General features: G+C 43.8%; 1 protein-coding gene across 2 annotated transcripts in view; it reads left to right on the top strand.

The window, feature by feature from the left end:
• Positions 1-1,477: 1,477 nt before the first annotated feature.
• The window catches only part of Utp20 (UTP20 small subunit processome component), an 80,996-nt gene continuing 61,007 nt past the window's right edge, over positions 1,478-21,466 (top strand). Inside the window, exons 1-17 of one of the 2 annotated variants that reach the window (XM_006241227.5) lie at positions 1,478-1,697; positions 2,902-2,982; positions 3,799-3,865; positions 3,993-4,125; positions 4,665-4,853; positions 6,844-6,925; positions 7,591-7,728; positions 8,236-8,391; positions 8,938-9,084; positions 9,241-9,375; positions 10,276-10,353; positions 12,226-12,404; positions 16,342-16,497; positions 16,608-16,696; positions 18,080-18,185; positions 19,830-19,980; positions 20,952-21,014. In XM_006241227.5, the coding sequence (XP_006241289.1) occupies positions 1,653-1,697; positions 2,902-2,982; positions 3,799-3,865; positions 3,993-4,125; positions 4,665-4,853; positions 6,844-6,925; positions 7,591-7,728; positions 8,236-8,391; positions 8,938-9,084; positions 9,241-9,375; positions 10,276-10,353; positions 12,226-12,404; positions 16,342-16,497; positions 16,608-16,696; positions 18,080-18,185; positions 19,830-19,980; positions 20,952-21,014 (1,995 nt within the window). In that variant the 5' untranslated portion in view covers positions 1,478-1,652. The remainder of the gene's footprint in view (positions 1,698-2,901; positions 2,983-3,798; positions 3,866-3,992; positions 4,126-4,664; positions 4,854-6,843; positions 6,926-7,590; positions 7,729-8,235; positions 8,392-8,937; positions 9,085-9,240; positions 9,376-10,275; positions 10,354-12,225; positions 12,405-16,341; positions 16,498-16,607; positions 16,697-18,079; positions 18,186-19,829; positions 19,981-20,951; positions 21,015-21,466) is intronic. The other variant, NM_001191779.1, reaches the window with a different exon arrangement.

Below are 21,466 nucleotides of genomic sequence, written 5' to 3'. Positions count from 1 at the left end.
TTTTTATGAACAAGGAATCTTACTAATATTATTTCCCTTTGAATTATTGGATTTGTATATAATCAGGGCAGTTTTACACCCTACTCCCTAACACAATCACGAGGAAAGAAGGTGACTGGTGGTTGGTGGTGCACACGTTTGATCCTAGCACTGAATAGCAGAGGCAGGGGGATTTCTATGAGTTTGAAAACTGCCCGGTCTACAAATCCAGGATGACCAAGGCTATATAGAAAATCTTGTCTCAAAAAACAAACAAACTCGTGTAGAAAGAAAATCTATTTCTTACATAAAATGTTGATGGATCGGCCAATCAAACCCAGGTCAAAAGTGAGGGGAATTGTTCGATGCTTTAAAGAAATACCTGGTACTCCCATGGATTAAAATGGATTACGACAGGAAGGGTAATAAATGGGAGTAAGAACGGCTTGATTCACTGTATTCTACCCACAAGGGGCTCTGACTAAAGCTTATCTCAAGGACTTTGCCCTTGAATATTTATGCAAATAACTCCATGGCTCGTACTCTCTCTTTTCTGTTGGGTTTCTGCTCGAATGTTGTTATGTGCAATGTTTGTGCAGATGTTATAGCTCTGTGACTATGCACCTTGCGGCAGACATCCTTCTGATCCTATGTAACCTCATATATCACTGAGCCATATATACATAGCCATTGGATCTCTGCAATATAAGGCCTCTCAGAATTTATTACAAATATAGTATTTGGTGGATAGAAATATCCAACAGTATATGCCAACAATCACAATGTTTTCATCTCTCCAACTTCCTGCAAACACAAGCCCAGATCACCTTGTACATACCCCAAGTCTATGTGACAATGCACCCTCCTTTTTACTTACAGCTTATCTTGACATTCTAAGATATGAGCACTTTAAATATTTCTTTTCGTATCCCATAGTAGACTCTCAGGAAATAATTGATCAAATATTAAATGGAGACGTTATTAAATGTCTTAAAAACTGTACATCACACACTATATATATTATTATATATATTAACATTTTGAGTTTATAACCATTACTGTAAATTATGGGTGGGAAACAGTTTCTGACAGGGCAGGTTATGTGTCGAGCAGCAGTTAATATTAGCTGACGACTGTTATGCTTTCTTTCTATAATAAAACCCGTTTACCCTTTTTTATTAAAAATTTTCATACAATATATTTTGAACGTGTTTTCCCTCTCCCAACTCCTCTCAGATTCTTCCAACCCACTCAACTGTACGTTCTTCTCCCTTAAAAAAAAATCTACAAAAACGAAAATCTAAACCAACAAGCAAACGACCAATATGACCAAAAAAAATGCCCAAAATAAAGCAAAACGTCCATAAAAAAATATCTTGACTTCTTTGTGTGTTGGCCAACTTCTCACAAAGCGAAAACCACGCCTGCACAAACTGCAGGACCGACTGGCAACCAGGAAGAGCGCGCATGCTCGGTCTGCCTTTTCCGCCCATGTGACCCACACATCCTGGCTTTTCAACATGGCGGCGCCCAGCAGCACTAGCTACACGTGAGAAAAAGCAGACAACCGAGCATCGGAGAGTACCGCGTGTGAGCCGCTTTTTCCTCCGTACTGCCCGCGGATCCCTTCCTGCTTCCCTGAGACCCTCGCGGGCCGCTGTCCCGCCGCAGTCATGAAGCCAAAGCCAGTTTCCCACAAGACCGAGAACACATACCGGGTGAGCGCGGGAGTTTGGGCCGGGAGCCGCGGTTCGTCCTACCTCTGCTTGACTAGCTGATAGAGTAACTCCTGGGCCTGCAGAGTCGGGGCAAAGCCGGAGTCACTTGCCCGGGGCTCCGGCCTAAATGGGAGACGATGCCAGTATAATAAACATTAGTTCGCAGGGAAGTTAGGAAGCTTGAAATACAGATTCCACCTTTTAACAATGAGACCTGGCCTGTCTGGGCAATCACTCAAATTGATTGGCCCAGGCAACCAAGTCTCCACTTCTTACTTTCTAAGACTGAACTGAGGTGACTGGGACGAGCCGGCAACTGGCGAATGACTTCTGCTGGCCACTGTAGTACTTAATAATGTGTTTCCAAGTCCTTTTGTAACCGAGTCTGTCTGAGTTTTATACATATATACACATATATAGGTGTATGTATGTATGTATATGTGTATACACACACACACACACACACACACACACACACACACTTGTGTCCACAACTTAGCGAGATCCCTGCGATTTTGGTGTGGTATGAAACGTGAAAGATGCAGCATCCGCTTGTCAGCGTTCGTCCAGGTTCCACAGCCTGTGTGGATATTGTATTTGATAAAACATAATGTAGGAGGTAGAACGGTTGGTAGAGTGTTTCATCAACATTCGGGAAGCCCTACGTTGGATCCCCAGCCACTTACACCTCATTAAAAATAACAACAGCAATAATAACAAAATCAGGTGTGATGGCTAGTGCCTGTTAACCCCAGACCTGGGAAAGTAGAGGCAAGAGGACCTGAACTTAAATTTTTAAGGTCAACCTTGGCTACATAGCCAACCTGGATACTTAAGTTAAAAAAAACAAAAAATACACACCAAGATGAAGTAAATTATGCAGAAATGTAGACGTATTTATTAACTTTAGGTAGTAACAGTGCATTTCTTTATTGTTCTTACATTTACCTTTTGTGTTTCATAAGTAACATTTGTTCTTATTTTAAAAAAAAAATTACACATCTTATGATCAATGGAAACCACACGTCTGAAATGATGGGCTAAGCGTACTGTTATTTGTGGTGATGGTCCAGAGGTGGATCACTAAAACTCTAAACATTCTGTGCTCAGAATCTGGTGTGAATATGGTGTAGTGTACTCCAGCCGAGATCGAGCATGACAAACATTGAATGCTAACGTGTCCTAACTGTGCTTTTCTCTGCAGTTTCTTACATTTGCTGAAAGGCTGGGCAATGTGAACATTGATATTATTCACCGTATTGACAGAACCGCAAGCTATGATGAGGTAAGAGGGTGTTTTAAATTTCTGTTGCTGGAAATTATTGATTGGATTTTTAGGGCCTCATGCATGCTAGGGGTGCTGTCTACCACTGTGCTATATCCTCAACACTGATATAATTTGTGGGGGAGGGAAGGTTGAGACAGGGTTTCTTTGTGTAGCCCTGGCTGTCCTGGAACTTACTCTCAGAACAGACTGGCCTCAAACTCAGATATGTGCCTGCCCTGCCTCTTGAGTGCTGGGGATGAAAGGCATGAGCCAATACCATCCGGCTCCTTGTGTAATTTTTAATTGCCACATAGTACACTTCCATATGTATAGGCCACATAAGTTGTACAACGCTTGCCATACTGTTGGATTTTCAGTCTGTTTTGATTTCCTCTCAGTATAATAAACCTTTATATGTGTAAGTTTTATAAGTAATAGCTTAAAAAGTAAAATTGCTGGTGGAAGGATATATTAATTCTTTGTCTAACTGAAGTACCAGATTTCCTCCCTGTAGGGTTGTCGCAGTCTACATGTCTGAAGGCAGAGTGGAAGACTAAAGGGTCTTACATAGTTTTGTGTGTGGGCAGTTTTGCCTGTGCTTATTACATGGGCTTTACACAGTTATTTGCTGCAACCAAAGCAGTGAGGCTTGTTTTTGTAATTCACCTGCCGCTGGCAGACTTCCCGTGGCTTGATGGGGTTGGTTCTCAAAAACACAAAAAGGAGTTTTTAAACCCTTGGTTCTTGTCCTAAGATACTGGCTGTGGTCTGTGCTCTGCAGCTTGGTCAGTTGTCCTGGAGTTGCCTCACTAATGGCCGCCTTGTTCTTGGCAGGACGTGGAAACTTACTTCTTCGAGGCTCTGCTGAAGTGGAGAGAGCTGAACCTCACAGAGCATTTCGGTATCGTCTGCCTCTTTGTACTTCATCCTCCCATAATTTGCAAGTTTTATGTTCTCAACAATTAGTGATCCGATGGAGAAACAGAACATAATCCTTTTTGCCTTCCTCTTTCCTTTTGTTAATCCAGGAAAATTTTATAAAGAAGTCATTGACAAATGTCAGTCTTTCAACCAGTTGGTCTATCATCAAAATGAAATTGTTCAGAGCTTGAAGACTCACCTGCAGATTAGGAACAGTTTTGCCTACCAACCTCTTTTGGAGTAAGTGCCATCTCAAATGCAGGCTCGATGTGTTTTCTTAGTTTCAAGGAAAATCATGTTTCATCACTGGCCTTAAATTACTGTTTATGATTTAGAAGCAGGATAAATCTGCCTTCCCCGTTAGTTTACTGTATCAGAAAACGTGTTGCTGTAAAGCAGTGTCTGGGGGTACATTTCACCTTCTCTGTACTCCTACAAGAGCTGTATGCTTCTTGGAAACCAGCGATGGGTGGCCCCAAGTTCTGCCGTAACTGTGATTCACTTTCTGTGCTCAGCTGTTAGGATCTGAAGAATTCTCTATCTCTTCAGATTTGAGCTGTGGATGATGGCACACTCTATAATCCCTGCTCTCGGGTGGTGGAAGCAGGGGGACCTGGTCCAGCCTGGGTTGGACAGCAAGATATCCTGTTTCACAAACTAAGACAGCAACAACAGAGGCTTGACTTAGAAGTCCTTTGTTTTAATTCATGAAACAGTCATAGGTTATCTGTATTATTAACAGCTTTTCTTTTTAATTGGTTGCTTCTTTTTCAATCCAGTTTAGTAGTTCAGTTGGCACGAGATCTGCAGACTGATTTCTATCCCCACTTTGAAGACTTCTTCCTGACAATCACGTCCATCCTGGAGACTCAGGACACAGAACTGTTAGAATGGGCTTTCACCTCGCTCTCGTATCTTTACAAGTACCTGTGGAGACTGATGGTGAAGGACATTTCCAAGATATACAGGTGCCCCTTTCTTCCGCACTGCTTTGGTTTGCCTTCTTCCTTTGCCCTGGCCCCTCCCTGAAAGAATACCTTTCCAGTACACTGCCTAGTTAGTTCCTTATACAAGTTCATGTGCCAGTCACAGTGATCTACATTTTAATCTGTGTATATCTTAAATTCGTACCTACTTTCTCTCTTCCTCAACTCTTTTTTTTAAAAGATGTGTTTGTTTTATATATGTGAGTACACTGTTGCTGTCTTCAGACACACCAGAAGAGGGCATTGGACCCTATTACTGATGGTTGTGAGTCACCATGTGGTTGCTGGGAATTGAACTCAGGACCTCTAGAAGAGCAGTCAGTGCTCTTAACCACTGAGCCATCTCTCCAGCCCTCTTTCTTAACTCTTAAAATTATACCCACCCATTCAAACTTGACTCAGAGTTCATCATATTACTCCCCTCTCACTTATTAGCCATGATATTTTTGGATTCTGGACCTCTGGCTGCTGTGTTTTATTTTGTCTTATTTGTAATATAATCCTGTCTTCTGCATACCCCTGAACTGTTAAAGCAAACCGAAAACTGTTGAAAATGCTGGTGCTTGTCCAGCTCTCTCTGTGTGTGTGTGTGTGTGTGTGTGTGTGTGTGTGTGTGTGTGTGTGTGTGTGTGTGTGTGTGTGTATTCACCATGTATCTGTGTGCTCAGCAAAAAGAGATACCATTTTTTAAATGCACAGGGATGTGGAAGGAGAGCGGATTTCCAGTGGCTTTTTGCTTAAATAAAAGAAAAGATTCCTACCTGTTTAAATCAGGCAGACTAAATCGGACTCTTTATCGGGTTTTCCAGTTATTTCTCCTGTGCATCTCAATAGAAGGTGTGGGTGTTGAGCGGACAGCAATGCCAGCGATCTCCTCTTGGCTCCTTGGAGGCATCTTTGGTCTAGTTACCCAGTATTACAGATTCTCCTGTCTTTTACAAAGCTCAGGGAATGCGTAGTGACTCTGTCTGCTTTAACTCACTTGGTACAGTCACAAATAGAGCACAGAAGTCCTTGTTCTGTGTTTGTTAGGGTGGAGAACAGGACAGAGCATAGGGGTCTTGGATCACTGAAGGCCTCCAGCTCCAAGGCAGGCACTCCTGAAATACCTTCTGGGTTGAGTCTTTCCATTTCTCTCTAATACCTGCCTCTTCCATGCCTTGATGCTTGCCCACGCTTCCGTTACTTGACTAGCTTTATAACCAGATCATTAGCCTCTCTTTCTTTATCTTGTATGTTGCTGCCAAATTAATCTTACAGAAAATATGACATTCAGCCACTGTTTATTCACACCTGCTGTTATTAAGGTGCTGTTAGCTGCTGGAATATGACAGAAAGAGGACAGCATATTCCATGTTTTCTATCGTTAAGCAGACTGACCTTGCGGTTATATAATTAGTTATAGTTGTGTGGTATATGACAATGAACAGGTCGGTTAGCCCTGCCCCGGGCTCATTATCTAAATACTGAAGGTAGCAGTCGCATCCAGCTCATAGAGCTGTGCCGGCTAAATGAAGCAGTGTCGAGGAAGTACTTGGAGAAATGCAAACGGCTGCCCACACGCCTGTGCCTGGGTGGGGTTCAGAACTGCGCGTTAGCCGTCATTTCTCACCCTCCCTGGCCATCTCACCCCTCCTCTGAGGTGTGCCTCTCGCCTCCTTACTAGCCCCTGACTGTGATTGATTATTTCCACTCACCCTGCCTTCACTTTTCCTAATGATAAGCTGTTCAGCTCACAGCTGAATTCATGCTGCCTTTCAGAATTCACTGTGGTTTTGACCATTTCATGGAGTCTTCTGTGAGGACCAATGCCACTTAGCTCATTGCCCCTGGCCCCCACCTTCTGTCTGACGTTTGAGTGTCTCTGTAATCACGTGCGTACCTAGCGCTGGTGACCAGATTGCTGACCCGGAGCATGTATGTACTGAGCTGATGCTGTTGACTGACCCGCCCTGTTTTTCTCCTCTTACAGCCTGTATAGCACCCTCTTGGCTCATAAAAAACTGCATATAAGAAATTTTGCTGCTGAAAGTTTTACTTTCTTGATGAGAAAGGTTAGTGTGCTGCTTTCTGTGCTTATTGGTAGTAAACTGTCAGGAGTTGGATGGCTAGAGTAGATGGTTTTTAAATGTGATTACAAAGTGATTTTATTAAACAGACAAGCAGAAGCTGGTTATTACTCTCAGCTCATGTTGCCGTAAGGTTTAGTCTTTGTTCGGTGTTAGTGAGCTATCATTTGGATCATTCTGTTACATAGGTTTATAACTTTCAGTGAACATAATATAAAGTGCCCTTTGCCAAGTGAAGGGGATTCTGGAATGATTTCTTGCAAGGGAACAATAGCATTGTACCACTCATGTTTGTCTGGATTTTTCCCAGTGAATTTAGGTTTGGGTGATAAATTAAACCAGTATTCATAAAATGTTCATAAAATGTGAATATTTGGTTTATTTTAAAAATAGAGTGTTGCCTTGTGCTGTTTTTCTTAGCACATGCCTTCCTACCACACCAGTTAATTTATCACCCTCGTGTGACAGTTGCAAGGCAAGTATCAGACGCTAGCAGTTTGAAGTTATTACATCTGCGCCTTTCAGAAACTTCCCAAGTCCATTTAAATATGAATATAAAATAAGTAAATAAATATGAATATATAAAACAAGGTAGCTTCTTAGTTAGATATACTTGTATTGTAAATGCAGTCTTCCATTTCTCACTGTAGGTCTCTGATAAAAATGCACTTTTCAATTTAATGTTCCTTGATCTTAACGAACATCCAGAAAAAGTGGAAGGAGTTGGACAGCTGCTCTTTGAAATGTGCAAAGGAGTCAGAAATATGTTTCATTCCTGCACAGGCCAGGTAAGGAGTAGGGAGCAGGACGTGGAGGCTGGGGGGGAAGGGAATCAAGCGAGGAGGGCAGCCTGGGACGCACAGGGAGCACACGCCGGGGAGGGTTGGGTTAATAATGTGCTTCTTGATGCAGCTTTTGGGTATTTCCACTTACAGAATCACTTCTGTCGTCTTGATCCTGAGTGCTTGGAGGCTTTCACAGCACTTGACTAATGGTCATGGGTAGATGGGGAGTGAGAGGCTGTTCTGTGATAAACTCCCCATTCTAAGGCTGGGCAGTATGGTTAGTACTCACCTGTAATCCTGTAATCCCAGCACCCCACGTGTTGAGGCAGATGGACTGTAAGTTTAAGCCCAGCCTGGGTTACAGAGTTAACAGAAAAAGCTGCCAAACCCTTGATTATTCCATGCCAAATTTTTTAATAAAATCAGAGTGATAAAACACAGCTTAATACTTTCTTTTAAAAAAAAATATATTCAAAAAACTGTTAATTGCAGTCTCTTGCATTCCCATAGGCACTGAAGCTCATTTTGCAGAAGCTAGGACCAGTTACGGAAACAGAAACCCAACTTCCATGGATCTTAGTTGGAGAAACCCTAAAAAACATGGCCAAATCCACTGTAGTGTATATCCATAAGGAACACTTGGGTGTGTTTTTTGACTGTTTGCAGGTAAGTTCTAACTGTTAAGATGGGTGTGTAGCAGGGCAGTCCTCATCCCTGACTCTGTTGCTGCTCTGAGCAGAGCTGCACTCTTGTTGGGCGTTGTGTTTCCTCATTGTTCCCTATGCATTTCCTATGCTTCTCCCTATACATCGATTACATCATTCTTCTTCCTCCCCCTCTCGTCTTTTGACGTCAGTGGAGCTTAGTAGCTGTGAGAATTGCCAGAGTTCCTGTTGGCATCTTGTTCCCACTGCTGGTGTGACTCAGAAAAGTTATTTAGAGCGCAGGTTGCGTGCTATTTTCACATGTAAAATGGGGCGGATGTTACCTATGTCAAGGAGGCTGTGAGAATGTGTAAATACTTGCAAAGAGCACAGGATGGGGTGCTCTGTAAATACTAGCCGCCACCGTCTAGTGGTGTTCGAAACATCGTCCTTTTTGTAAAGCACAACAGTGTGAGGAGAGGAGCTGTCACAGAAGATTCCCTTAGTGCATGAGCAAATGGATTTGGGGTCTCATAGTTATTTTCTCCATTACATTCTTGATTTGAAGGAGTCACTCTTGGAGCTGCACAACAAAGTGACAAAAGCAAACTGCTCTGAAAACTCTGACCAGATGAGGCGCTTGCTGGAAACATTCCTGATTGTCGTGAAACACGGAAGTGGGTCTAAAGTAGCACAGCCTGCTGACATTTGTGGGGTGAGTTCCCAAGTCTGATGTGCCTGACAGCTTGTTAAAAGCTGGGGCTGGGGCGTAGCTCTGTGTTGTACACATGTGCAAAGGACTGGGGACCCCCAGCTCTGAGGGTCGGGTGTAGATTGCTATGTGCGCCTGTGTTTTCTTCTGTTGTTACAGGTATTGTTGGAAGCATTACAGACAGCCCATCTTTCCACATCTTGCCGGAAGACTCTCTTGGATGTAGTTTCTGCCTTGCTCCTGGTTGAAAATGTTTCCTTGCCAGAGGCCCTCATCGAAGAAACCATAGAAAAGGTAATTCACTCTAGCAGCTCTTACTTGCATAGCTAATAATGTATTCAGCATTGTATGCCTGCCCTGTATACAGAAGGAGCATGACAATGGCTCTGCCCCCAAGAGGAGCTGGGAGCTGTGGCTTCATGTAAACAAACACAATGGCACAATAGCAGGGAAGCCCCAAAGCAAACATTAGGAAGCACCCATAGGCCACTGTGCAGTGGGTGTGTGGGCTGCGCATTCCAGGGTAGGCAAGATCCTTCCATTCTGACTAGGGGTTAGGGAGCCTGAGAATGAGTGCTTACAATATGGTGTCTATTGAATTTTAATTGTTAATTCTACTTACTAGACAAAGCTTTTCAAAAGGTCACATACTTGGAGTAGTCTTTTAAAAATTTTTAACAGTTTGCCAATGGAGGAAAAAGAAAACACCCAGAGAAGGAACATTAATGACTGGCTTGTTTTCACAAATGCATGTAGTCTGAGTACAGGGACATTGGGAAAGGGTTGAGACCATAAAGAAGAGCTCTCTTGGCTTTGAAAAGTTCAGCTATATCCTGTAAATAGGGAAGGCCTGGAAGAATTCTGAGCAGAGTCATGCTAAGCTGTTTGCAGTCTAGTGGGTTTGGAAAGCAGGTTGGATGGGACTGAAAAATAGAAAGATGAGTTCATATGAAACCTTCTGCTTTTCCTGTTGTGACTGCCTGTAACTGGGAAGGAGCCTTGAGGAGCCTTGAGGGCGTGTCTTGGTCACTGAGATACTGCTCTGCATCTGAATTCCCTCAGAGCCTGCTGAGCCTTTGGATAGAATACTGATCGGCATGTGCTGTGCCTGCTGCCCTTGCCGTAGTTACCCTGGGGTGAGGAGAGAACCGCTGTGTGTACTTACAGATACTTTTGATCTATGCTGCTTCTCAGGTCTTTGAAAGCAAATTTGAGAGACGTTTGATTTTGGATTTTTCTGAAGTCATGTTTGCTATGAAGCAGTTTGAGCAGGTAAGCAAAATACGAATTTTAAGGTACTTTTTAAATATGTTGTGAAATAATCAAATTTGAAATCCTGTGGTGTTTTTGTTTTTGTGGCTGGCTGCCTTTTGAGAGGAACAGATTCATTTTGTTCAGTGCTTGCTCTGAACAAAATATAATTTTAAAGAAATTCTATGCAGTCAATAAAGAAATACTCTATATACTAAGTCATTTCAGATGACTTGTCTGTGCAGTGCAGACTCTAATGCTAGCACTTGGAAGGTAGAGGCAGGAAGATGAGTTCAAGGCAGGACTTGACAGGATGGTGAAGGCTGGGCCAGGCTGCTCAGACCCTGTTCCAAAACCACCACACCAAAAGATCCTGGAGCCAGGAGTGATGCAAGCTTGGACTCACAGCACTTCAGAGGCTGGGGCAAGTGGATTATTGTGAGCTGAAGGCCAGCCTGGACTATATAATGGGCCAAGCTAGACGGTGTTACAGTGAGACTCTCTCAGAGCACATATGCACACAGACTTATGTACACACACCCTAATGATAGCCACGAGCCACTGTGTTTTAGCAGTAATTAAATTATTTAGAAAACCATTTGGTAACATTGAAAAGTCAGTCCAAAGAACTTAGACCAGCCTGTGCTGCATGAGATCCCATCTTACCACCACCACACACGCATGTGTGCACACATACACACACATAAATAAATAAAACATAAATCTTACCCAGATGTGGTGGTATATGCTTATAATTCCAATACTTGGGAAATGAAGACAGAAGGATCAGGTGTTCAAGCTTAGTGAAGACATCCAAGACCTTGCTTATATCAGAAAAACTAAAAGACCTCTGCATGTGTACGTTTGATGTGTGTGTGTGTGTGTCTGTGTCTGTGTCTGTGTGTCTGTGTGTGGTGTATGTATGTGTGTGCACGTTTGATGTGAACGAGTAAGTGTGTGTGTGTCTGTGTGTGTGTGTATGTGTGTGTGTCTGTGTGCGGTGTGTGTATCTGCGTGTGGTGTATGTGTATGTGTGTGTGCATGTTGGTTTAAAGCAGTCAGGCAAGGCTAAAAGACAAATGCTTTGTTTCCCCTTGTTACCAGCAGTAGCCACCAGTAGTCTTTATCTTATTTTCCTCAGTATTACTCTGAACTCACCTAATGCATCCTTTCTGTGGTAAGCTAGTTTGGGCCTTATCAGTGAACTCCCTTCTCAGGCAGATTAATGTTAGTTCCATCATCCTGCACACCTTTTCAGGAGAGTTCTATCTTACGGTTTGATTGAATCCATATCTACCACTTATGTTTTATAAGCGAGAAGAATTTTAGAGTTGCATGTCCTTTTTTATGTCTGCCTACCTTTCCTTGAATTAGCAGTTGCCTCACTTTTCACACAGGCTGGGTCCCTTGTCTGTGACTCTGTCTCCCAGTGGCATTCTGAACACCCCGGACGGCAAACTGTAGGCAAATCAGCTGCTCTGCTTCGCTGCCTTAAGTCCCTCCTGTCTAGGGCTCTCTTTCTCAGCCATTAGATGGACATTCTGCTGGGGTGGCCCTTTGTTCTCTCCTGGTTCCTGGGCCCTGTACTCCCTCTCACTCCTGCTTTATGCTCCCTCTCGGAGTTGGAGTTCTGACAGGTTCGGGAGGGTAAATGGCAGGACATAAGGTTTAGTGTATCTGGGATGTGCATTCCCTCCTTGCACTGCATTGGTAGTAGACCCGACATTACCATCTTGGTTGTAGCCATTTTCTGTCCCAGTGTCCCAGTGTTGCCGTATTGTCTGCACGAGGAACTTTAATGCTGGTCCTTCGCAGCACTCTTAGTGTCTCGTTCCTGGATGTTCTGGAATATGCTTCTGTTAATGCGTGTAAATTTCCTTTTTTTGTCTTTAGCTGTTTCTACCGAGCTTTCTCTTATACATTGAGAATTGCTTCTTGATGGACGACTCTGTGGCCAGCGATGAAGCACTGGCCATTTTAGCCAAGCTCATTCTGAACAAAGCTGCTCCTCCCACTGCCGGCTCCATGGCCATTGAAAGATACCCTCTGGTCTTCTCACAGCAGACCGTGGGGTAAGTTCTAAACCTGCTGTCTGTGGTGACAGTAAAACTATTGATTCCTAATTGAATGTTCAGGTGTGCTACCCCAAATGATGATTGATCGATCGATCTATATCTATCTATCTCACTAGAAAGATGTCCATGGTAAAGTGTTGAGGGAAAGGTTCAAGTTGTGGCTTTGCACAGAGTGTTAGTATGATTGCAGTTTGCAAACCTGTGGATTAAACAGGGAAAAGTATGGGATGGGTGGAGCCGTAAACCTATTAATTTTGTTTATCCCAGATGGTGATAAAGATTAGAACTGATTATTAATCTTTAACCTTTTAATATTATTTTAGATTGATATGTAATTTCAAGAAATGTATAGAGAGGTTATGTATATGCGTTCCCCTCCTGGTAAAGTCTTGCATTATCTTGCTGCTCTATTAGGAGTAGTGTCAACTTACAGGCTCCCTGAGACCTGTGTGTTTACCCCACTGTTGTTCGTACGCAGAGTCTGAGGGTCTGCAAGTGATCTCTCCACAGAGCTGTCACCACCACCTCCGCAGAGGTCTTCATCCTTGTACATTTTTGTCCTCCAGTTTTTAAAAATTCAAAAACACTTGCATCGTTTCTCTTCTCCCCCATCCCCTGTCCCTTACTCTTCACGTTCACAGTTCTCTTGCACGGGTTTTAGTAGCCATACTCCATCGGTTCCTAGCCCCGCACCCACCAGCTAGCCTCCCATTGTCTGTGAGCACGTCCCTGAGGACCGTGCAGTGTGCCTTCTACCTGCGCAGCTGGTCGGCCTTACGCCTACAACAGTCTCTCTGAGAGAGACTCACTCAAGTTGCTAGACCAAGTAAGCCCATTCATTCCTCTTTGTTTCTGAGGATTCCCTGGTAAGAATGTCATTGTTTAATGGTTAACACATGCGAGAGCATTTAGGTTATTCCTGCCTCTTGGCTATTGCACATTAAGTAAGCTATTGTGACCATTCGTGTTTTCAACTCTGTAAATATCCCAGTGTGGAGTTTGGGGTGTATGATAAATAGGAAGAATTCCACCCGCTTCCTGTAAATAGACATTGTAGTGACTTGAGAAGGCATGATTTATGACTGTGGAGAACCAAATGCAATTTGTTAACTCATGACAGAAGCAACAGTTCGATCAAACATTGAAAAGTGTTCATTGATTTTTGTTTTGTTTTGTTTTGTTTGAGGTAGGATCACACTGTGTAGCTGGTTTGCCTGCTCTCCCTCCCTCCCTCCCTTCCTCCCTTCCTCCCTTCCTCCCTTCCTCCCTCCCTCCCTCCCTTCCTCCCTCCCTCCCTTCCTCCCTTCCTCCCTTCCTCCCTCCCTTCCTCCCTTCCTCCCTTCCTCCCTTCCTCCCTTCCTCCCTCCCTTCCTCCCTTCCTCCCTCCCTCCCTCCCTTCCTCCCTTCCTCCCTTCCTCCCTTCCTTCCTTCCTTCTTTCCTTCCTTCCGTATCATATGAAGTCTGGAGCCCATTATGCATTCATTGTTATATCAACTTTGAGGTTTAGGCCAACAGCCTATTAGCCTGCTCTGGCCACATTTGTTGAAAAGCTGTTCTCCATGAAGCTGTCCTTGTGCTTCCGTCAGAAATCACCTGGGCGTGATAGATGCTCTACTTCTGTGTCCCTGAGTCCGTTCTGTTTATAATGTTATATTAAACATGTTTAACGGGGCCACGAATTGCTTTTCCTTTTTGTGAGCATGGGCAAGGGTGGGCGCATGGCACGTCAGAGGTCAGAGCCAGCTCGTGTGAGTACTTTCTTTCTTTCTACTAAGTGGGTTCTGAGACTCAAACTCAGGTCACTGGGCTTAGCACATGCCTTTACTCTCTGAGCAGTCCCAGTGGCCCCTGCCATTTATTTTCATGCTTAATTTTGTACTTGCTGGAGTGGCTACACCTAGCTGTTCTTGTGGTTTGCTTTGCTTTGAGACACTAGGGTAAGTACGTGGTTCCAAGAGTCTGCTAAGGTCTCAGCTTTGACCTTGGCTGCGGTCTTTGGGGTGAGGGCTATTGTCCCCACAGCTCACACCATTTAGTTGGGAATTGGATGAGCTGGAGATTCTGGGGCCTTGCTGCCTTAGTCCCTGTGTACACCTCCTACTCTGAAAGTAGCTTCTGTCAAATGCCTGAGCAGAGTCCTGTTTTCCTTAACTGAGCTCCCCGGCTCTTGAGAAACGGATGAGGAAGAGTAACTCGTGGAGAGTCATTTCCTTGGCCTTCTGTCTTGATTTACAACCCAGAGCCAGGCTCCAGCAGGCATATTCTTGCAGGTGTCCCCAGAACTATGTCTCCTGTGCCATGGAATGAAGTTGCTTGATTCTCAGCTTCCCCCAGAAAAGCCAAGGGGTTGATGAGGCCCCTGTCACACCTCTCAGTTCTGTAATCCTTCTGAGAAAAGTACCTAGTAAAATAAGCAAATTAGATCTTTTAACTCAAAAGCTGGTGCTACAACTTCCACATCTCTTTTCCCTGAGAAACGTTCCTCTACCACCCTTCACAGAGACCATTTGTGTGAATGGTCACCTTTGTCTTAACTCTTCCATGGTTTGAGGTGAGCCTGGGATCCACACTGAGACCCTCCCTGTCTCTAAAACTACAGAACCATCCCGGCTCTCTGCTCATAGGAACCAGGAAGAGCGAATTGGTGTGAAATGCTCATCGCCATCCACCTCTGTAGGCAATGGGGTGGGAGTGAGAGGTGCCTGTCCATCCTGAAGAAGATGGGACCTGGTGAGGCAGTTCAGCACATGAGCAGGGCAGGACAGAGGATCAGTCCCTTCTGGAGTGGGGCTTTGGACTTAACTGTAGTGGTGGGAAGGATTGAGCCTTGCAAGATCTGAGTTCAAGACTCCAGGCCAGGTAGTACAGCGATGGAACAAATATGACATTTTCTTCTACATCATCTCAGTATTTTATTTTTATAGATTGCCATAACATGCTTATTGTAAAAAAAAGACTCAAGACACTATGACTAGCTGGGCAATGGTGGCACGTGCCTTTGATTCCAACACTCAGAAGGCAGAGGCAGGGGATCTCTGAGTTCGAGGCCAGCCTGGTGTACAGAGTGAGTTCTAGAACAGCCAGGGCTACTCAAAGAAACCCTGTCTAGAAAAAAAAGATAGGCTGACTAGTGAGTAGTGTGTTGATAGTTAACTTACTTGTTTATTATTTCTAAATATTCTGTGTCCTGACAAGTACGAAACAAAAAAGAAGTGTGACTTTTTGTTGATTTTAGTAACAAAAGTTCTCACAGTCTACATGTCTTATACAAATTATCCATACTGGATGTGGAGAACGAGTTATAAAGCATATTACCTATCATTCTGTGACTTTGCTTACAAGAATAGAAAAGGGCTAGTTATAACTATATAGACATACCCGCAAGCAAATGACAAACGGTAAGACGCAAAACATCATTGAGAAACCTGTTTGCATATAAAGTGGACGAACTGTCAATCATAACAAAAGTGGCATTTGTCCATTTTTCCACAAAAAACTGTGACATCATTCTTCATTTGGAAAATAGTAAAGTTCATGTAAAAAGGAAACAGGTGGTTGATTATAGTGGTAATACCAACAGCCGTCAGAAGGCAAGAACCAGGAGGATGGCCACAAGTTCAAGACCAGCCTGGTGTGTGTAATAGTTCCAGCTTCCCAGGGCTCAGCTCCGTCTAAAATGAATGAGATATGAGGGGTGGAGGAAGTGGGTTTGCTCCAGTCCTTCAGAAACGCCTAGCAGTACAGTGCACAGCAGGGCCTAGAGCTAGGGAGGCCTTGGCTTAGGCTACAGGTCAGTTCAATAGAGAGGGACTGTGCAGTCAGTAATGACTCGCGTTTGTTTATTTACATCCATCTGTCATCCCAGCTCCTCCTCCCTTCAAGATGCACCTTCAGACTTGCGCTTTGTTAAATACCTGTCGTTTTTACCTTCAGATCCTACTTAAAGCAGAGGAAGGCCGAGTCGAAGAGAAGAAAAGGACAGTTTCCCGTCTTAGACCATCTCTCATCCATAGTTCAGTCACCCCCAAATAACGATGCCGCATCCCTTTCACAGTCTTGGGCAGCCCTTGTGGTATTACCTCATCTCAGGTAAGAACGTTTAGCGTTTTAATGAAAGTGTTGCCCATTCTTTTCCATCCTGTGACTAAGCCATTAAATAGAAATTTGAAAACGTCCCTCTTCTTCGCACTTCGTAACAGGCCACTTGACAAAGAGAAGACGATATCGCTCGTGTCCTGCTTCATAGAGTCACTCTTCCTGGCTGTTGACAGAGGGAGCTTTGGGAAAGGTCAGTCAGGCAGCACTTGTTCTCTCGGTGTGCCAGAGAACAGTGCCAACGCTGTACTCGTCTGCACCTCCTTATGACAATGTGTGTGTGGCAGGGGCATGTGCTACTTGTATCCCATAAGTCACCTGATCACAAAGTCAAGTATTAGGAGGATTTAAAACATGGGACCTTTGAGTCCCCACTATGTCCTATGTCCTGTGCCTTCCCTAACCCTTAGGGACAGCTTCTGCTTCAGGCTGCTTCATTTACTCACCCGGAACAAAATCACCCCCTGACGCCTGTGTTCCCTCTGCCTGAGAACCTTTCTGTTTATTATTCAGTGTGACCACTTAGGCCAATTGCTTGTTGTTTCTGTGCTGAGACACCATGATGAAGAGTTTGTCTTAGTGTACAGTCCAGAACGATACATAATGGGGGGCGGGGGGTTGGCAGCAGGCAGCCTGAGAGGGAAGCTGGGAGATCATTTCCAACAGCACAGTATCCTAAAAGCTCCAGAACTTTCTCCAAACAGCACCTCCAGCTGGGACCAAGTGTTCAGGTACCCGAGGCCCATTCAGACCACCACAGTTGCCTCACTAGGAGCCTTCCTGCCTTCTGTAGGCACAACATATGCATGTCTTCCCCAGAGTCTAACAGTTTAAAAGTAGATATTCGGTCTTTCTCGGTGCCTTATTTTAGCCTAACACATGTACACTGTGACTATTCACCCACAGAAGTACTAATGTGCCGTAGAATATTACACAGCAAGTTTTTCATAGCTCAGACACTTGCCCATGTGTATCTAGTGGCTACTGGATTAGGGGTGGCTGTTTCAGTACAGACTTCTGCCATTGCAGAGCATTGTGTTCAGTAGTGCCACTCTACAGAGGAAAATGTTTTAGGCTTTGGGTGTGTGTGTGTGTTAACAGAAAATTCTAGTCTGGATCATGCTAGAGGGTAGACTATCCCTTCCTCGAAATTCTTGGGATCAAAAGGTGCTTCAGATTTTCAAATATGTGTACATCTGTTTTGCTGGTTAGGAACCCTAGTCTGAAAACCCCAGCTCTAACATTGTGACTGGAAAGTTAACTGTACACATAGCAGGGCTCACACACTTTAGGTTTGGAGTAGAGGCGCTCAATCTCAGCTTGCTTCTTGCCTCAGACAGTGGTGTGGATTTTATTCTGTTTCTGAATATGTGTTCACTGTAAGAAAGATACAATATCTGACCTAGAATCTTTCCCCTGTTGGTTTCTATTGCGTTTGTCTATTCCTTTGACATATACAGTGTTAGAAAGCACAGATTGGCTTTAAATGAGTCTTCTATAAGTCAGGGGACTGTTGGTAAATGAGTGTTTCACTATTGAGAATGAAATAACGTGCTCTTCTGGTTTCTGTCCTTAGGAAATTTATTTGTTCTTTGTCAAGCTGTAAATACTCTACTAAGTTTGGAAGAGTCTTCTGAACTTCTTCATCTGGTTCCTGTGGAACGGGTGAAGCACTTAGTGTTGTAAGTAAACGGCTTCCATTTGTCTTCACAGTGAGGAAATATAAAAAGCTCCTGTTTGTATGAAGTCTTGGATACAACAGAAATCTTTACACCTGAATACAGTCACATGGGAAAATTAAGTGGTTATTAGAGTCTTCAACTAAAATAAGTAATTTTTGACAGACTAAGTATTTTAAGTACACAGTCATCTTTGCAAAGAAATATTTCATAATTTTTTAGGTTTGGAGTTACAAAGTTAAAATGTGAGCGGATTTTTTTTTTTTTTTAAATAGGGTTGTTGTACAGCCCTGAAACTCACTTTGTAGACTGTGCTGGCCTTGAACTCAGAGAGATCCACCTTCCTCTGCCTCTTAAGTACAAGATTAAAGGGTATGCATCCCCATGTCCAGCCCAAAGGGTCTTAAAAAAAAGTTATTTTGTGCTGCTGAGGCTGGAACCAAAGGCTTCACATACACTAGGCATCCACCTCCTTAATGAGGTAGCTTTCCATGCTTCTATGCCTTGCTGTTTTGCCTCACAGTGGGTGGCCAGCATTTCCAAGAACCGTCCCTGTTCTGTCTATTGTTTGCTGGTGAAATGGCCCAGCGCGGTGTTTCTGGTCTGTACAGTTATTTTGGCCAGCTGCTGACCCTGGAAGTAACACTGGTTCATCATGGAGAAGCCGGTTGTGGTTTCTAGTAGATGGAGGCCAAGGCTCGCTAAACAATATTCAGTGCATGAGGCACCCCCAGCACAGTTCCTGCCCTGAATGCTAGCATTGCTGGGAAGTCCTCTCCTCTGGTAACCCTCTTACTGGAATAAAGTCTGAAGTCCTTACAAGTCCCCTGCTGCTGAGTCCTGACATCACCCACATTTCCTTGTTCACTTGGCCCCAGTTGCACTGGTCTCTAATGTCCCTGTAGGTGTGCATGTATTAGAGTGTTAGGCGAACAAGCATCAGAGAAAGCCTTGGCTTCACTCCTCTGCCTGTAATGCTTTTCCTTCAGAGACCCTCATGTCCTCTTTTCTGCATTCTCTGCCCGTCCTGTGTCACTTTACCCACTGGTCCCTGCCATCTACTCTCTTGCTGCCTCTATGCCCCCTCCCCTGAATGCTTTTCTCCCCAGCGTTTATCACTGCACTACTGAGTACTCTTTAGTGTACCTCGACTACCTTGTCCTAGAACGTGAGTTTCAGGAGAATAAGAACTCTGTCTTTGGTTTATTTTCTATCCAGTGTCTAGAAAAACCACTAGCATATATATGCTGGGTTCTCAAACCCTGTCTGTGAATAAAATTGGCATATGGAAGGTCTGTAGCTGTCACAGTGGAGGGTTGTGATGTGGGCTGAACTTTCCCTCCCCAGCTCAGTGCCTGGCACGCAGTAAACACTTGACAAATTTCAGATGTGCTCTTGGGAAGCCACTGCCACTCACAGCAGTGGATTGGGGTTCCAGCATCCGATTCCAGTCCCTCCTCTGCCTCTAGCTAGCATATTGTGTGTCTAAGCACATCACTCACTTGGCAACCTCATCTTCAGCTATAAAATGATGACTCTCTCTATAAAACCTACACCTGCTGCATTTTATATTTCCCTCATCAGCGGACAGTTCTTAGAAACTTAGCAATATGGTGCAGTGTGACTCTCGTAAATATCTCGTTGCAGAACATTTCCAGCGGAGCCGTCTGTTTTGCTGCTGGCCGATGTCTATTATCAGAGGCTGGCGTTATGTGGATGCAAAGGGCCACTCTCTGAGGAGGCTTTAATGGAGTTATTTCCCAAGTTACAAGCAAACATTTCAACCGGTGTCTCCAAGGTAATGCTGTGTTGTAAGTTCAGCTCGTGATCACTCACTCCTCATCAGAGCACTGCTGTGGGCGATCGCCACAGTCTGGTCACAGCAGCCTGGTTAGGATGACCAGCAAATTACAAGTCTTAGGCTTCTGTTCCAACCATTCCAATTCAGTAGGACTAGGGCAGAGAAAAGCTAGATAAATAAAATAGTTGTTCAGTTTATATACTCACATGAAGTGTTTGAATCTCCATTGTGCAGGCTTGTATAGTGGACATCTTATGGACTAGATGTACAGGCTTGTATAGTGGACATCTTATGGACTAGAAAATTGTGCTTACATTAATAGGTGGACAGCCTATATGTCTTACAGCTTAACACTAGAATGCGTTCTTGTGATATGCTGCTGTTCTCAAAACGTTTCCAAATTTAGAAAAAAACCAAGAACTTCAGCCAGGAGTAGTGGCGTACACCTTTAATCCCAGTGCTTGGAGGCCGATCTGTGTGAGTCTAAAGCTAGCCTGGTCTACATAGTGAGGCACAGGACAGCCAGGACTTCTTAGTAAGAACCCTGTCTTGAAAAAGGCCAAAAGAAATGAAGGAAGGAAGGGAGGGAGGGAGAGGGAAACGAAAAGAAAGAATTTTCAGTGGTTCACCTGCTTATTTGAGTCTGTGGAACACCCGTGTTGCTAAGGAGTCTGGAGCCGCTGGTTGAAGTTGAATTGTATATAAGCGTAGTCAGGCCCTGGTGCTTCATTACTGCCATAGCTACAACAGTGTTACTGTGTACTGGGCAGCCTCACCTCTCAGTCTCAGCCTATTTTCAATTCGTTCACTGTTGGAATTAAGTGTTGGTCATTGTTGGGTATGAAACAAGAACCAGAAAAGGTGGGCTTTCTGCCTGAGACGGTGCCTCTTGGGTTTTCTGAGCTGCGGGCAGTTTCTTCCTTCAATTAAACTTTGCAGTTTGAAATCTCCCTTGTATCTCTCTCTAGATTCGGCTTTTGACAATAAGGATCCTAAATCATTTTGACATCCAGCTTCCTGTTTCAATGGAGGTATTGTAATTATTAGAGTGGATAGTATAAATAGACAAAACATAATTAATATGTGTTATTTAATTTTCAAAGTGATATTTTAGCAGAAAACTATGTAAACATGTATAATAAAAATTGGTATTTTTGAATTCATACTCTTGTCTCCCACTAAGTCTACTAAATGTCCTTTCAAATCTCATGGGTAGCAGATGTGGTGAAGGCTCGTGTTGCCATATGAGTTTCTATATTGGTGCCTCTGGTTTTGCCTCTTTCCTTTTGAAGTTTAAATAGTTCCCACAGTTTAAAGTCTCACTGATTCCTCTGTTGATGGAAACTTAAGTTAGGCTTTAATTACCATTTTTCACTATTTTGTACAGCACTACAGCAAACTCCCTTAGATTAGATATTTGCATGTACAGAATTATTTTTATTATGCAAATACTAGAAGTAGAATAGCACAGTGAGAGTATATA

Source organism: Rattus norvegicus, chromosome 7 (genome assembly GCF_036323735.1).
Source record: "Rattus norvegicus strain BN/NHsdMcwi chromosome 7, GRCr8, whole genome shotgun sequence".
Taxonomy (NCBI): Eukaryota; Metazoa; Chordata; class Mammalia; order Rodentia; family Muridae; genus Rattus; species Rattus norvegicus.
The sequence above is the reverse complement of the archived record's forward strand: the minus strand, read 5'-3'. Positions and strand labels throughout refer to the sequence as shown.